This window comes from Myotis myotis, unplaced genomic scaffold (genome assembly GCF_014108235.1).
Source record: "Myotis myotis isolate mMyoMyo1 unplaced genomic scaffold, mMyoMyo1.p scaffold_m19_p_14, whole genome shotgun sequence".
Lineage (NCBI taxonomy): Eukaryota > Metazoa > Chordata > Mammalia > Chiroptera > Vespertilionidae > Myotis > Myotis myotis.
In genome coordinates this window covers 29351348-29368376 of record NW_023416318.1, presented here as the reverse complement: position 1 = coordinate 29368376, position 17029 = coordinate 29351348, and the positions used below count along the sequence as shown (strand labels likewise).

Below are 17029 nucleotides of genomic sequence, written 5' to 3'. Positions count from 1 at the left end.
GGGAGTCTGGACATTTCTTCTCATGCTTTTGCCCCTCCAATAGCAATAGATTGTTATTGCTTATTACTTGGTGCATGGCTTTTTTTTTTTTTTTTAAATGACCGCTACTGCCCTAACCGGTTTTGCTCAGTGGATAGAGCATCGGCCTGCGGACTCAAGGGTCCCGGGTTCAATTCCAGTCAAGGGCATGTACCTTGATTGCAGGCACATCCCCAATGGGGAGTGTGCAGGAGGCAGCTGATCGATGTTTCTCTCTCATCGATGTTTCTAACTCTCTATCCCTCTTCCTTCCTCTCTGTAAAAAATTAATAAAATATATTTAAAAAAATAAATAAAATGATAGCTACTCTGCCTTTTTAAAAAATATATATATTTTTAATGATTTCAGAGAGGAAGAGAGAGAAACATCAATGATGAGAATCATTGATCGGCTGCCTCCTGTATGCCCCCTAGTGGCCTGTAACCCGGACATGTGCCTTTGTCTGGAATCGAACCCCAGACCCTTCTATCTTCTATGCTCTATCCACTGAGCCAAACCATCTAGGGAGGTACAAGGCTTTTTAAGGTGGGTTTTTTAGTTCTTCTGTTCCCATTTTAGTCTTAGCAGGCGTATGAATGCCTCTGACTCATGAGTGGGTTTTTTCTTGCCTACTCCAGGAGCAGACAGTTTCTCCCGACTATTCAGAGTGGAGTCTAGAGCTGCATTCATCACTAGCCAACTATCTACATGTGGCTACTGGTTGGTATATTGGACAGCATAGATATAGGATATTTCTGTTATTGTAGAAAGTCCTACTGGACAGCGCTGTTCCGGAGCTCAGGCCAGCTTCCTGCTTATTCCCATTATGGTAGATAAACTGGCTAATATCAGTGGGATGTCTTAGGTACAAGTGAGTGACCATTTCTTTTCTCAGTGTAGCAGATTTGTGCTTTGTGTTATTGGGGGATCTGGGCATGAGCAGATTTTCTGCCCTTCTCCTAATGACACATGGCACATTGCCATGTATGAGGATACTTGGTTTTGTACTTCTCTTCTAGCAGCAGCCGTCCTTTGCCTAGGACTGAGGTGAGTAGGGTATTTTGTCTTTCTCTCAGTAGCAGACAGCTTTTGCTTAATTTTGGAGCTTTGTCCAGAATATTGACAGGTTGTGTGCCTGTCCCACAGGAATACCTGATCTCACCTTACGCTCATTCAGGGCCAGCAGTATGGATGAGGTTTGTCTTGCTAGATTCTATATATCTATCTTCATTTCCAAGGATGTCTCTTTTAGGTCTTCTGCACTGCCCACAGTCTTTCTCTGGAGCATAGCATGGAGGTTCATGGAAAAATACTGACTAGTGGATGAAGACTTTTTCCTGCCTGGGAATGCCAAGGATGCTAACTTATCTTGCTAGCTCACACTTGGCTTTTAAAAATTTGCTAAATTTTGAGTAGTTTTTTTTCTTACCTTCTTTATGACTACTACTTCTTCCATGCTCTGCCAATGGTAAAACAGCTCACATGTTCCATTAAAACAGTCCACATATTCCATCTCTCCTGATTGATCTCTGTCACAGTTTAGAATTCAGTTCCTTCAGTTGTCTTGCAGTTTTAGCTCTCAGATGGACTCATAAAAAATTATGATTTTATAGATAATTTTGAGTTTTTGGTTTTTTTTTTAATTAGACTGGGAGTAATGTTCTCTTATAGTTTACTATTCCCTAACTGGCAGCAGAAGTCTATTCTTAAGTGAAATAAAAGTTAAAAGAGTAAGTAATTATATTTTTAGGTGATTGAAGGATTTTCTAGGATAGTGCTGTTCAAACTTAAATGTAGGATCTTGTTAAAATGTAGATTATGATTCAAATCTAGGATGGAGAATGAGGCTTTTATTTCTAACAGGCTACCAGGTGATCGTGATGCCGCTAGCCCATGGACACACCCTGAGTAGCAAGACATTATGACATATCATCATCTTATAGCTAACTTACAGGAGGTTGTATTAGTTATTTATTGCCATGTAACAAATTGCTGTCTCATATTCTGTACTATATACATGGAATATTTACAAAGACCAACTATGTATTAGGCCATCTTAAAAGCCTCAATAACTTTACCGGATCAATCTCTGTCATAGTTAGCCTCTGAGATGGCCCTAAATGAGCCCCGCTTTCTGGAGAGTCTCCTTCAATACTGAATAGGGCTGACTTGTGTAACCCAGATGATATTGTGAAATGAGGGAGTTTGCCTTTTCAGAGACTAAATCAGAAAAAAACATGGCTTCCATCTTGGGCTCTTGCATAACTTGTCCAATGGGAAGCCAGCTGCCATATCCTAAAGGCACTTAAGTGTCCCTATGGAGAGGCTCATGTGGCAAGGAAATGAGATCCTGTGTCAATAGCCATGTGAGTGAGCCATCTTGGAAGCAGATTCTAAGTCTTTTCCCATGTGCATCGTTAGAGTTTAGTTTTTAATTATGTCACTTAATTCTTTTCTAGTTTGTGTTTACATTTATGGTGGGACATAAAAGTTGAACTATCTACTAGGTATTTAGAAATAAGCTACAGGAATAGTGGGGATGTTGTGGAATTACAGCTCTAAGTGTGTAAGTCAGCATTGATTTTCAGTAGAAGAATCTAAGAAAAGAAGGGTGTAATGGAAAACAAGGCAGTTGAGGTAAGTGTGTATGAGCAATAGTGTCAAATGTTGCAAAAAACTTGGAAATGATTTGCTAAGAAAAATTCATTGATACAAAAGATTAGGTTCAAAATATATAAGCAGTGGTGTACTGGTGGTAAATGTTTATAATTGGGTGGGAGTGGGGATATAGCTTTTGCAAATATCCACGATACAGATATTTCCATCATGGCCAGTTTCAAGCTACCAACATTAAATGTGAAGTTGATGAGATGTTTACAGTCAGCAGCACACCATTATATTTAAGGGACTCATAATTCAACCGTTATATAATAAAAGCCTAATATGCAAATTGTCTCCTCAGGCAGTCGTTTGACTGGGAGTTAACCACTCACCATGACGTGCGCTGACCACCAGGGGTGGCGCAGAGCGTGGCCAGCGTTGGAAATGTGCTGCGACCTCTCGCCAGCTACCTGGGAGTGGGGGTGACAGGGATGGATGTGTGGTGAAAATGGGGGGATGCCAGGGCTTGCACACTGAGGAAGCCCCTGGTCTCAGGTGCCAGGCGCCCACAAGGAGCCCACCCCGCACCCGCGTGGCCTCCTTTCGGGTGAGCCAGGCTACAGCCGCTGGGGCCCTCCATGGATTCACGCAGGAGCCGGTCTGCGAGGCCGGCTGGGAGAGAGCGCTGCCTGCCTGGCTTCCATGCAGCACCACTGGGTGGCCCAGAGGCCCATGCTGCATCCCAGCCTGTGATGTCTGGCTGCGTTCACTGCATCTCTGTGTGGGGACTCAGACACTGTGACTCAGGTGGAGGGAGGCTCATGGGAGCCTGGGGGCCCAGGGTCTGCTCAGGGCCCAGAGGTCAGCTGGGACCTGCCCTTCCACTCCAGATGCTCGCACTTCGATCGCTGGCCAGGCCAAGGGACCGTACCCATGTATGAATTTCATGCACCAGGCCTCTAGTAAGGAAAATAAAACCTAATAGAAAAATGGGAAAGAATATGAACAGGCAGTTCGTAAGAGGAAATACAAATGGCTCATAAATATATGCAAAGATATTCATCCTCACTAGTAATCAAAGACCACTTTTACCTATTAGAATGCAAAAAATTTTAAATGTTTGATAGTATCAAATTAGATGAGGACGACATGGGGAAATAAAACAATATCAATAGTTTCACACATTTGATTACAAAGGAGTGTAAATTAATATGATCATACTTGAAGGCAACTTGACAGAAATTATTACAAATAGAAATGTGCTTATCCTTTGATCTAGTGGATCAGATTCTGATTTCTCCCCTAGAGTAACATTCATACTTGAATGCAAGGCGATGTATATGAGAATATTCACTGTGGTATTATTTGTAATAAATGTTGTAGAATAAAGTGTTCAATGTGGTATGATTTGTGGTAATGATCAAAAGGGACTTGTTCTTGTCTATAAATTTTAAATGTGTGCATTATTTATATAATTAACCTGAGAGTTTTTGAATGCTCAGAGAAAGAAAGTAATTAAGGAAGTAAGAGCTAGCAAACAGGAAAGCATAAAGTCCAGAGTACAGGAAGAGTGTGATAAAGAAGAAAAAATCATGCTATCAAATAATAGGGAATATGAGGATAAGTATAGAAATTGTTATATATTGGGGCAAAATTATCAGGCTGTCACCACAAGTTAGGGTGGAAGGAAAGGAAATCATAGGTGACAATCATCACAAAAATTAATAGACCACTTTGCTTAAGTGTCTGAAATATGGATGCAGAAAGTGACACATTTAAGTAGGATTAGGAAGGTTTATGGATGTTTTAATTTATGAAATACTTCTTAAAATCAATGCCTCAGAAGGACAGTATTTCGCTTCTAATCTGCAGAAGGCAAGTAGGTTATACTTACTTCCATTAAATGTTGGAAATAAATTTGGCAACCTTGACAGCACTTTTCTGATGACTGATCATTAAGTAGAGATGATAACCTAAAAAAAGGCAAGGTGGCCCTGGCCAGATGGGTCAGTTGGGTGTAGTGTTGTCTGTATACCAAAAAAGGTTGTGAATTCGATTCTGGGTCAGGGCACATACCTAGGTTTCGGATTGAACCCTGGTTAGGGCACATGCGGGAGACGGCCAATTGATGTTTCTCTCACATCGATGTTTCTCTCTCTCCCTTCCACTCTCCCTAAAAATCGATAAAAATATATCCTCGGGTGAGGATTAATTTTAAAAGAAAAGGGCAAGATAGCAATGTCCAGGTCAGACTACAAAGTGGTAATGATAAAAAACCAATTGGTATAGCTGGTTGGATAGATTCCCCTATCATTCATAGCATAGTTACTCCCTCAAAAGGCAGGTCTAAAAATCTTGGCATGGTATTTTTCTGCCTTGGGATTTTAAAATTACAAAAGTTAGACATGCTATTTTGTGGTTGTCATTCTGTTTTTGTTTTTACATTTTAACATTAGCATCCAAGACTTATATCTACTTTTTTACATTTTTATAAAGCCAAACTAAAATATTATAAATGGGATTTTAGCTGGGAAATATGAAATTTGACATTTTACCTGGTCTAGTACAATTTACATTTGCATGATGATGACTTGTTTCGATAGCTGAGTCCCAGGGGAAGTTGGGGGGAATCATGCTAAACACTATAAAAGTTCATGCTATAAGCAAGAGATATGAATACCATTTTAACTTGTTAATTCTTTTTAATTCAGTGGTTCTAAAAACCACTGAAAAGGTAGTCAAGAGGGGGAACTCTACTAAAATGTATGGGGCAAGTACTTAAAAACATCTCAGGAATAATGAACATTGCCCCTTCTCCCTATCTATTATTTACAACTTCCTTTAAGATAAATCTTTTTAAAATTTGGCTCATTTCTTCAGAACCTTCATCCTTCTCTACCAAATAGGTCCAAAAGCCTTAGTGTTTCCAAATAATAGTAAATGAGAGAATACACATTTCCTGTTTCCATTGCACAAAAGATTTATCTTGTTCTATGTAAATTTAGTTGAAAACAATTCTTAACTTCTAAAGCTCTTTATTATTTGTTCTGTCATCTAAGCACAATAATGAAGAGGCCAAGTTTTTAAGAAGTGAGCTAGTTAAAAATAAGTTCCTTTTTCTTATAGACTCTAAAACATAGATTAGCAAATGCATAGTTTTATCTCTTGTTACTGATAGTTCATGAACAGACCCAGTGAAAGGAAGTGCTGCCATGGTAACATAAACCAGACTGTTATTTGGAGACCTTATTCAAGATACTTAACTGCCCCGAACTTCAAGTTTTCAGTACCAGTTCTTTTAATTTGTTATTTCAAGGAAATAGCGATTCTACCATTATCAAAACAATTTGCAGTTCTCTCACAATAGAATTTGAAAACAGTTTCTAGGAGTGTAATCTCAGAAATATCAAGATAGAACATAGCTAGAATTATTAAAATAATTGTCTTAGTAAATATATCAAAAATAATTTATGCGCCGAGACTGGTTTGGCTCAGTGGATGGGGCGTCGGCCTGCGGACTGAGGGGTCCCAGGTTCGATTCCGGTCCAGGGCATGTGCCTGGGTTGCGGGCACATCCCCAGTGGGGGATGTGCAGGAAGTGGCTGGTCGATGTTTCTCTCTCATCGATGTTTCTGACTCTCTGTCTCTCTCCCTTCCTCTCTGTAAAAAATCAATAAAATATATTAAAAATAAAATAAATAATTTACGTATATCTTTTCTCTCTGAAACTGGAATGGTTTGGGGGCAAAGCATTTTGTGGGTGCTAACATTTTATAATTTTGTTTCCCCACCAAAACATTATTTGGGCCAAGTGACTAAATATATATTTAATTTAAGAAGTTCCATCATTTAATCTAAAAGTATATTTGTAAACTTAACTTCCTTTGGGGAAAAAAAACCCCAAAATTTCAAATATTTGTTTAGCATAGTTCATGTGGTATCTTGCCACTGAAAGAAAAAAACAAAAACGTTTTACCTGATATGTGGTATATTTCTTTCTATATTACAGTGTGATAGGACACCCATGGTTTTTCTTTTCCTATGTATTTAAGTTGCTAGGATGCTAAACACTGCCTTACATCAATTACCATACCTTTCCTCAGACGAGGGCTTTTTTCCTTTCTAAATTTAGTTTACCCCTTGTTCTTTACTACCTGACTTTGTTTCTTATTCCAAATTAATTGAGTTTTTAAAAAATTGATTTCAGGGAGGAAAGGAGGGGAAGATAGAGATAGAAGCATCAGTGATGAGAGAGAATCATTGACTAGCTGCCTCTTGCATGCCCCCCTACTGGGGATCAAGCCCAAAACACAGGCATGTGACTTGACCAAGAATTGAACCATGACCTCCTAGTTCATGGGTCAATGCTCAACCACTGAGCCACACCAACCGGGCTGGAATTAATTGACTTTTGTTCTTACTGTTTTTTAAAACTACCTCATCTCTTAGAAGTAAAGGAATAAGAATATACTGTTATTAAACCATATAATCTCTCACTTTACATATGCCAATTTTAGAATATCCTCCTAGTATTAACTTATTTTTTATCTCTGTCACTTACATATGAATTACCTTCTTTGAATCTCATCACAACTTAGTGATGACCTGGTTTTTTATTTTACAGATAAATTATGCATGAGAGGACTGACTCTTAGAGATATGATTTGTTGATTATCACATAGCCAATCAAGAAGCACTGTTTAGGACCTCAGTGTTTTTTGTGTGTGTTTTTTTCAAATATATTTTATTGATTTTTTTACAGAGAGTAAGGGAGAGGGATAGAGAGTAAGAAACATCGATCAGCTGCCTCCTGCACACCCCCCACTGGGGATGCGCCGGCAGCCAAGGCACACACCCTTGACCGGAATCAAACCCGGGACCCCTCAGCCCGCAGGGCGACGCTCCATCCACTGAGCGAAACTGGCCAGGGCCTCAGTGTTTTTTTGTTTTGTTTTTTAGGACTCTGGGGAGTTGGGCCTAAGATGGCAATCAGACATCCCTCTGGCAGCCCGGAAGCCCTCGGGGGATGTCCACTTGCCAGCGGGGAGGAGGCCTAAGCTGCAGTCGGACATCCTTAGCGCTGCTGAGGAGGCAGGAGAGGCTCCCACCACCACCGCTGTACTGGCAGCCATCAGCCTGGCTTGTGGCTGAACAGAGCTCCTCCCATGTGAGAGCGGACTGACCACCAGAGGGCAGCTCCTGCATTGAGCGTCTGCCCCCTGGTGGTCAGTGTGTGTCATAGTGACCAGTCATTCCCAGTCTTTCTGCTATTAGGGTCAGTTTGCCTGTTACCCTTTTACTATATAGGATAGAGGCCTGGTGCACGGGTGGGGGCCGGCTGGTTTGCTCTGAAGGGTGTCCCAGATCAGGGTGGAGGTCCCGCTTGGGTGCCTGGCCAGCCTGGATGAAGGGATGATGGCTGTTTGCAGCTGGCCACACCCCCTTCAGGGTGGGGGTCCCCACTGGAGTGCCTGGCCAGTCTGGGTGAGGGGCTGAGGGCCGTTTTCAGGCTGGCGGGTGACTGAAGCTCCCAACCTCTCCTTTTTTTCTTTATTCTGGGATTTATTTACCTTCTATGGCTGTCACTGGAGCTGAGAGCCGGCTTTAGCTCTGAGGCTCGGCTCCAGCTCTGAGACCTCGGCTGCTGAAAGCAGGTGTCTGGGTTTGTTTGGGTTCTATAATTGTAACACTGTTGCAACTCTAGCTCTGAGATCCCAGCTGGCTGAAAGCAGGTTTCTGGGGATGGTTTAGCTTCTATAATTGCAACATTGTTTCTTAGACTGCAGCTCAGAGCCCAGCAGCAGCAGGCGTGGAACCGTGGCTTCCTCCATCACTGGAGCGAGCAAGCCTCCTGTTCGCTTCAGCTGCCTGGCTGCCGGCCGCCATCTTGGTTGGCAGTTAATTTGCATATCTCGCTGATTAGCCAATGGAAAGGGTAGCGAAGTTACTGTTAATTACCATGTTTCTCTATTATTAGATAGGATAAGATTTTATATAAATAACAGGGAGCAGGGGAACAGAAAACATGTAAATTTTATTGTTGTCTAAGTAATTGTTAAGTAAATCAAATTAAAGAAAGGGTTAACAAATTTATAGTTTGAATTTCACTAATCTCCTGAGTTAGTTCTGAGGTTCTGAGGAAGTTTTGAAAATCATATGGTAGGAGAGAGGACAGGTTATACTTGTAAATGATTTTTACATTTGTGGAGAAAAATATCTAGTAGCCAACATTTGTTGAGTTGTTGAATGTCTGGCATTATTCTAAACACTTTTGTGAATTAACTTATAATAAAGTAATTCTTGAAGTAGGTACAATTTATATAGAGATATTTTGAGCACACTAATACACAGAGAACATATACATTTTTCTAAAGGTTACACAGCTGTTAAGTGACAGAACCAGTTTCTAAAGTAAGCAGCCTGATTCCAAGGCTTGCCTTCTTAATCACTGTATGAATAGTCTTTAGCTCTGGGGAAGTGGGATGAGATTGCCATTGGACTTGCTCTTTGCATGGCTATGGAGTTCTGTTTGTGAATGTGGTACATGTGTAGAAATATGCTTGTAGTCGGGCTTCTGTTCAGGATGTGTAGGTAGGGATGTTCAGCTAAGGAAATAGGAAAATTAATAGGAAGAGTTAATGAGTGATATGACAGTTCCTAAAGTCCTTCAGTATTTCCTTTTTTTAAATATTTTTATTCATTGATTAGGGAGAGAGAGAGACAGACATTGATTTGTTGCCCCACCCATTCATTTATACATTGTTTGACTCCCGCATGTGCCCCTACCTGGGACGGAACCCACAATCTTGATATACATCAGGACGATGTTTCAACAGAGCTATCTGACCAGGGCCCTTCAGTTATTTCATTTGACTTGCTCAACTAGTGTGTATGGGATACTGATGGTTTTTTAAAAACTCTCTTGAATTTATTAATTCTATTCTTTTCCCAATTTTTAGTTTATATATTTATCAATTTTCTTTTTACATGATTTTATATAATATATTTACATTATAAAATATTATGTAATTTTCTTTTTTATTTTTCCCCTGTAGATGTGACAAAAGCTTGTTTAAGATATTTCAGTTCTTGTTTAAGAATGAAAATGTTTGAGGATATAAATTTGCCTTTAAGTTCAGCTCGGGCCACATCTGCTTAGTTTCGATACAACAATATTTCTTATACCCTTTAGATCAGGGGTCCTCAAACTACGGCCCGCGGGCCACGTGCAAATACAAATTTTGTATTTGTTCCCGTTTTGTTTTTTTACTTCAAAATAAGATATGTGCAGTGTGCATAGGAATTTGTTCATAGTTTTTTTTTAAACTATAGTCTGGCCCTCCAACAGTCTGAGGGACAGTGAACTGGCCCCCTGTTTAAAAAGTTTGAGGACCCCTGCTTTAGATACTAGATAATCTGTAATTTTAGTTTGGATAGCTTTTTAATCCAAGAATGGTTATAAATTTCCAAGTGGTCAGCGAACTTTGTTGTGAGATTGTTAATTTTTATTTTCTTTTTGTGTTGGAGTCCAAAATTGGGATCTTTAAAAGGGAATTAATTTTTCTTCATGGTATAGTCAATGTTTATAGTTTTTCCCCATTAATATTTGGAAAGTATATTCTATAAGAGTTCACTAATTACATCAGTTTTTCTCATCAGCATTCCACAGAACACTAACTTCTTAAATATTACCTGGGATAAAGAGGTTCTGTGTCAAATAATTTTGGGGAACCACATAAAGCAGGTTTAATTATAGCAGGATTGTTTTGATTCCTAATCTACTAATATGTAGTGTAATTTAAGAAGGAGGGAGGTAAAATATGCAGCATCTTCAAACCTATTCAAAGGAGTTACCTCATAGCCTGGCCTTTCTCCTGCATGTTAGATAATATTATGAGGTTCTTCAGGTATCTTGTTCACTTACCTTCTTCATAAGCTGTTCCTTCTTATTATGGGAACTATGAATCAAGTAAGCCTTTCTTTCAGGCACCTTCCATTTGTAATTTAGTAGGCGCTTTTATTAATAGATTCTCTAGTTTCCAGAATCCTACAAATTCCATTATTTTTAGATTCCATTGAGTATTTATTTTAATGGCCTCTGAGCTTGTGTGCCCATTGCCAGCCATATTATCCAGAAGTCCCTCAACTGTTGAAACTTAACCATCTTAAGAGAAGGAATCAATGCTTCTTTCGTGTGTGTGTGTGTGTGTGTGTGTGTGTGTGTGTGTGTGTTTGCGCGCGCACATGTGTATACTTAATCCTAACCAGAGGATATATTGCAAGAAAGGAAGGGGGATGGAGAGAGACAGACAGAAAGACATAGATGTGAAAGAGAAACATTATCTGTTGCCTCCTGTGTGCGCCCTGACCGGGGATCAAACCTGCAACCCAGGTATATGCCCTGACCAAGAATCAAACTCGCGACCTTTTGCTGTATAGGATGATGCAACAAAAAACTGAACCCCCAACCAGAGTTTTTATAATTTTTTACAAGAGTCTTTTCCATACCTGTGTCACCAACTTACTACTCATTGAGGAATTTGCCATTATCGTCATTAAATTGTTTGCTGTTAATGCCATTAAAAAATAGGAATTATTCTTTGATGCCTCACTTAGTATCATATTCCCTAAAGTATTCCCTATGATGCTGCATAGAAAGTTTCCTTTTCTTTTTGAGTTTTCAGTAACAATAATACTAGTAATGGCTAACATTTATTGACATCGGAAAGTGTGGAGGGCCACTTTGTACAGCCGTCCATGCTGGTCACCGTATAACTAGGGGTTATATCATTTTCACAAAGTTCCAGGTTATTAATTCTTGTGTATTTTATTCTAGGTTAATGGGAAAGGTTCCTTATGGTGTGTTGATCCAGAATATAAACCCAACCTTATGCAAGCTCTGAAGAAGCAACCTTTCCCTTCAGCATTAACATCTCCAGAAAGGTACAGGATCTTTCATATAAATATCAATGGTGCTTTATAAGATTTCCCTGTATGAGATGGAGAAATTCAACAAAGTTGTAGGGGTTTGGCATTTTTTTATTGACAATTATTCATGGATAAGACATTAGCGTAAGGCAGTTTTACTTATAGTCTAACTTGTGTTATTAGGAAACAGGATATTGGATAAGTAACAACATAAATTCTGGGAAATGTAGTCAGTACTGAATTAATATTATAACTAAACTCTAAAGACAGTTATGTGATTTTAGTTACAAAAGACTAAATCATTTGAATTGTCTGCAATATTAATGCTGACCTAATGATGTGGGAAATTAAAGGTATATTTTAAAATGTTTAAGTAAGATGATTGTTTGTCATTGTAACATTTTGTTTTGATTTTGCGGGTAAATACAGTTGTAAAGTATTTCCTTGCCTTTTGCTTTCAAACTCAGTGACTCCTATTGGTCTTATAGCTTTCCCATTTTAAATTGCATCTGATAATGATATGACTTCCTTAAATCTGATTTGGTTTCCTTTTTCTAGAGAAGCCTTTAGAATCTTTTTGAATTCTATTAATGTACATTCATTTGAGTTAAAAATGCCAGATTTTGTCAAGATATTTTTAAGAGTTATCTGTAATGGTTAATGTGATTTTTGGAAAAATTTTAAACCTTTTTAATTAAAGTAATAAATGGAAATTTTCAAACATACAAAAAAGTAGGGAGAAAGTTAAAAGAATTCCCAGCTACAACAATTATCACCACTTCACATACTAGTTTCTTAAAATATTATTAGATAACTTTTACAGGTAGCTGAAATACAGTAAAAAACAATAAGGCTAATGCTGAAATTTATGTACATACTAGAGGCCTGGTGCACGAAATTTGTGCACTCGGGAGTCCCGCAGTCTGGGAGCCCTTGGGGGATGTCCGACTGATGGCTTAGGGAGCGGGCCTAAGCCTGCAGTTGGACGTCCTTAGCACTCCCAAGGAGGTGGGAGAGGCTCCTGCCAACTGCTGTGCTCACCAGCTGTGAGCCTGGCTCAGGGCTTCTGGCTGAGCAGCAGTCCCCTGTGGGAGCGCACAGACCACCAGGGGGCAGCTCCTGTGTTGGGCAGCTCCTGTGTTGTGCGTCTGCCCTCTGGTGGTCAGTGCACATCATAGTGACCAGTCGTTCTGCTGTTCAGTTGATTTGCATATTAGCCTTTTATTATCTAGGATACTCTTAGAGATTTTAAGCTTGTTTACCATATTAGTAAGTAAAAGGATCATTGTAACAAAAACTGAGTGATTTATTCTTACAAATGAAATCTAGAAAAGAAGTTATCAGATTATATCTTCATTGTTTAGGAGTTGATATCTTTTTTTTTTTTTTTTTTTTTTTTTTTTTTCTTCTTTTTTTTTTGCTTCTTTATTTTTTTTTTAAATTAAATCTTTATTGTTCAGATTATTACATTTGTTCCTCTTTTTTTTCCCCCCATAACTCCCCTCCTCCCAGTTCCCGCCCCACCCTCCGCCCTCACTCCCCACCCACTGTCCTCATTCATAGGTGCACGATTTTTGTCCAGTCTCTTCCCGCATCTCCCACACCCCTTTCCCCCCCAGGAATAGTCAGTCCATTCCCTTTCTATGTCCCTGATTCTATTATAATCAACAGTTCATTCTGTTCATCAGATTATTTATTCACTTGATTCTTAGGTTCACTTGTTGATAGATGCATATTTGTTGTTCATAATTTGTATCTTTACCTTTTTCTTCCTCTTCCTCTTCTTAAAGGATACCTTTCAGCATTTCATATAATACTGGTTTGGTGGTGATGAACTCCTTTAGCTTTTCCTTATCTGTGAAGCTCTTTATCTGACCTTCAATTCTGAATGATAGCTTTGCTGGATAAAGTAATCTTGGTTGTAGGTTCTTGGTATTCATCACTTTGAATATTTCTTGCCACTCCCTTCTGGCCTGCAAAGTTTCTGTTGCGAAATCAGCTGACAGACGTATGGGTATTCCCTTGTAGGTAACTGAGTTTCTTTCTCTTGCTGTTTTTAAGATTCTCTCTTTATCTTTTGCTCTTGGCATTTTAATTATGATGTGTCTTGGTGTGGTCCTCTTTGGATTCCTTTTGTTTGGGGTTCTCCGCGCTTCTTGGACCTGTAAGTCCATTTCTTTCACCAGGTGGGGGAAGTTTTCTGTCATTATTTCTTCAAATAGGTTTTCAATATCTTGCTCTCTCTCATCTTCTGGCACCCCTATAATTCTGATGTTGGTACGCTTGAAGCTGTCCCAGAGGCTCCTTACACTATGCTCGCATTTTTGGATTCTTTTTTCATTTTGCTTTTCCGGTTGGGTGTTTTTTGCTTCCTCGCATTTCAAATCATTGACTTGATTCTTGCGCTCCTCTGGTCTGCTGTCAGGGGTCTGTATAATATTCGTTATTTCAGTCCGTGTATGCTTAATTTCTGGTTGGTTCCCCAATATAAGATCGAGGGTCTTATTAGTTTTCTTGTAGATCTCATTAAGTTTATCAGCGGCTTCTAAACAGTTCTTGAGAGACCTTAAAAGTGTGGTTCTGAACTCTATATCTTCCATTGACAATTTTGTCCTGTTTCTTTGTCTCCGCATTTTGTTATGCTTCCTTGGTGCACCCCCTAGTGGTCTTTGTTCGCAGTCTTATAGTTAAATCTTGATTGTTGTAGCTAATTCCAGGGAGGGTTTGACCTCCAGGCCAAGTGGCTATGAGAATCAGCTGTGTCAGCAGTGAGAGAACTTCTGTCCTCTAGGGAGGTGCTAATCTAGCCTTTGCCTGAGGCTATCCGGCAAATGCCTGTGTGCGGGGCTTGGGCGGGGCGGGGCGCACAGGATCAACAGGGTGGGCCAGAGAGAGCAGTTATGGCGGCTCTCAGTCCTGTCCCCAGGGGCTCTGCCCCTCTGAGTCCCAGCACCCTATGCAAAGCTCGGAGAGAAAGCTACACTCGCTCTGACCGAAGCCAGACAGTCCCGCTTCTCCCGTTTGAGTCTGGGTCGCTAAAGACTCGCCCGTATCTGGAGCTCAGAGTCTGCGACTCCCTCCCGATTGAAAACGCCAACCGGGCCCTCCTCCCCCAGCTCGCTCCGCGCACTCCGCACCTCAGAATCTGACTTCAGCACTGCGCCTCCTCTGAGTGTCCGTATGCGTTTCTCTTTCCTCCTAGTTGTAGGACTTCCACTCAGCCGGAGTTCCTGTGGTTCTGGGTGATGTCCCTTCCGTTTTTTGGTTTCACTTTTGAAGTAGTTGTTCAAAGCAGCAAACTCCGGCGTTAACCTATGCCGCCATCTTGGTTCTCCAGGAGTTGATATCTTTATTAGTTAATGTTGGTGCTTATGTTCTGGTTAAAGCACCAACATTCTAAATTTAGAAACTGATAAGTTCAGTGAAGGTCACTTATGTGTTTTATTTAGCTATGCTATTTTTTAAATTAAAGGTTAAATGGGAGCCCTGGCTGGTGTACTTAGGTGGTTATAGCATCGGCTCACGCACTGAAGGGTAGAGGGTTCGATTCCCTGTCAAAGGCACGTACCTCGGTTGCAGATTCTTCCCTGGCCTGGATGCGTTGGGTGCAGGAAGCAACCAGTCAATGTGTCTCTCATATTGATGTTACTCTCTCTCTTCCCCTCCTCTCCCTCCCTTCCACTCTCTGAAAATCAATGGAAAAATATCCTTAGGTAAGGATTTAAAGAAAAAAAGATTAAATAGGAGAATTGGTGCAATTTTTTTGTATACCAACAAAAACACACTTCATTGTGTCTTTGGTATGTTGCATTTTCAGCTTTATCATGTTTAAAGGTAAATAAAATGATCTATGGCTTAAAATAGGTAGATAAAATAATGACAACATAAAGGTTATAATCTTTGATCTTGAAACATTACTAAGCATTTTTGTTTACTTTTTAATTTATTTTTTCTGTTAATCCTCACCTGAGGGTATTTTTCCATTGATTGATTTTTTTTTTTTCCAGAGAGAGAGAGAGTGAGAGAGAGAGAGAGAGAGAGGGAGAGAGGGAGGGGAAGGGTGGGGGAGAGAGAGAGAAAGAAATATTGATGTAAGAGAGACACATTGATTGGTTGCATCCCACATAGGTCTCAACCAGGGCTGGGGATCGAGCCTGCAACTGAGGTATATGCCCTTGACTGGAATTGAACCGGGGACCCTTTAGTCTGTGGGCCGATGCTTTATCCACTGAGCCAAACTGACTAGGGCACCTAACTATTTTTAGAAACATTTTCTCTTTTACATTACTTGGCAAAATGATAGTTCCAGCTGACCTGCCTTTGTGTGGCCCTTTCATATCATAATTGGTAATTCTGAGGAAGAGCATGAGATACAATGTATATAAAACTGTGAGTAGAAAATAGACTTTTAATTTAGTTAGAAAAATACATTTCTTACACTCTCACAAACTCCAAAAAACAGAAGTAGTTTGTCCCAAAAATGTTTTAATCTTTGGAATTAAGAAGAAATTGCTGGTCTCTTTTCATGGATATAGAAAGTTCAATGTGATAATGATATTTACTAATAAAATCAGGAACTTAATCTGTTTTGCATCATTACCATTCAGTGCTCCTTAAACATTTGTTTTTATAAACTCTTCAATTTTTGTGGTAATACCTATAGTGATATAACGTCAAACTTAAGCATCCAATACAACACCAAGTAGTAACTATTATGTATTGCTATTGTTCCAAGTATTTTATTTTATTTTATTTTATTTTAATTTTTGTTTTTATTGTTCCAGGTATTTTAAATGCATTGTTCTTATTTAATTGGCAGAGCATCTCTATATGGGAGGTTTAATTATTCCTATTTTGCAGATGAAGAAACTAAGAGATTAATTATTTTGCCTAAGAACATCCAAATAGTGGTGATTTAATCTTAATCTTACGCTCTTTCTGCTTTGGCATTCTCTTCCTAAACTGAGTAGTATTAAACAAAGAAAACAAGGTAAAAATAGTTTGGGGTTTTTTTTTTAGAAATTAGTTGTGTTTGTAACTGAGTTCTGTAACAAGCAAAATAAAGATTCTTATAATCACTTTTGTCTTATCTCTTTTTCAGTGGCTCTTTATCACCTCACTACTTAAGCTCTGTACTCAAGCAGAATCAGGTGCAAACCCTCAAAGGTATGTATAAGATCAGTATTTTAAATTATAGAATTTTAGGTAAAAAATTAGGATTGAAATTTTTTTTTCTAATTATAAAGCAATTATAGGTTTATTGTAGAAAATTTGAAAAATAAAAATATTTATAAAGGAGAAACTAAAAACCTAACCCTTTATTCTACTGTAAACATTTTGATACAATTGCTTTGGTCCTTTTTATGGTTTTTTTTTTTCATGAGTAGGTATGTTTGTGTGTATGCACAGACACACACATAGACATATCTTTTCTTCAAATACTGGGCTCATACTATATATACACTGTTTTATATCCCATTT

At 39.2% G+C, this 17029-nt stretch overlaps 1 protein-coding gene across 5 annotated transcripts in view; it reads left to right on the top strand.

Annotated features, from left to right (window-relative positions):
- Positions 1-17029, top strand: part of FOXN2 (forkhead box N2) — a 61100-nt gene that overhangs the window by 29494 nt on the left and 14577 nt on the right. For all 5 annotated transcript variants that reach the window (XM_036334637.1, XM_036334638.1, XM_036334635.1 and 2 more), the window contains 2 exons: positions 11457-11563; positions 16650-16714. In XM_036334637.1, coding sequence (XP_036190530.1) covers positions 11457-11563; positions 16650-16714 — 172 coding nt within the window. The remainder of the gene's footprint in view (positions 1-11456; positions 11564-16649; positions 16715-17029) is intronic.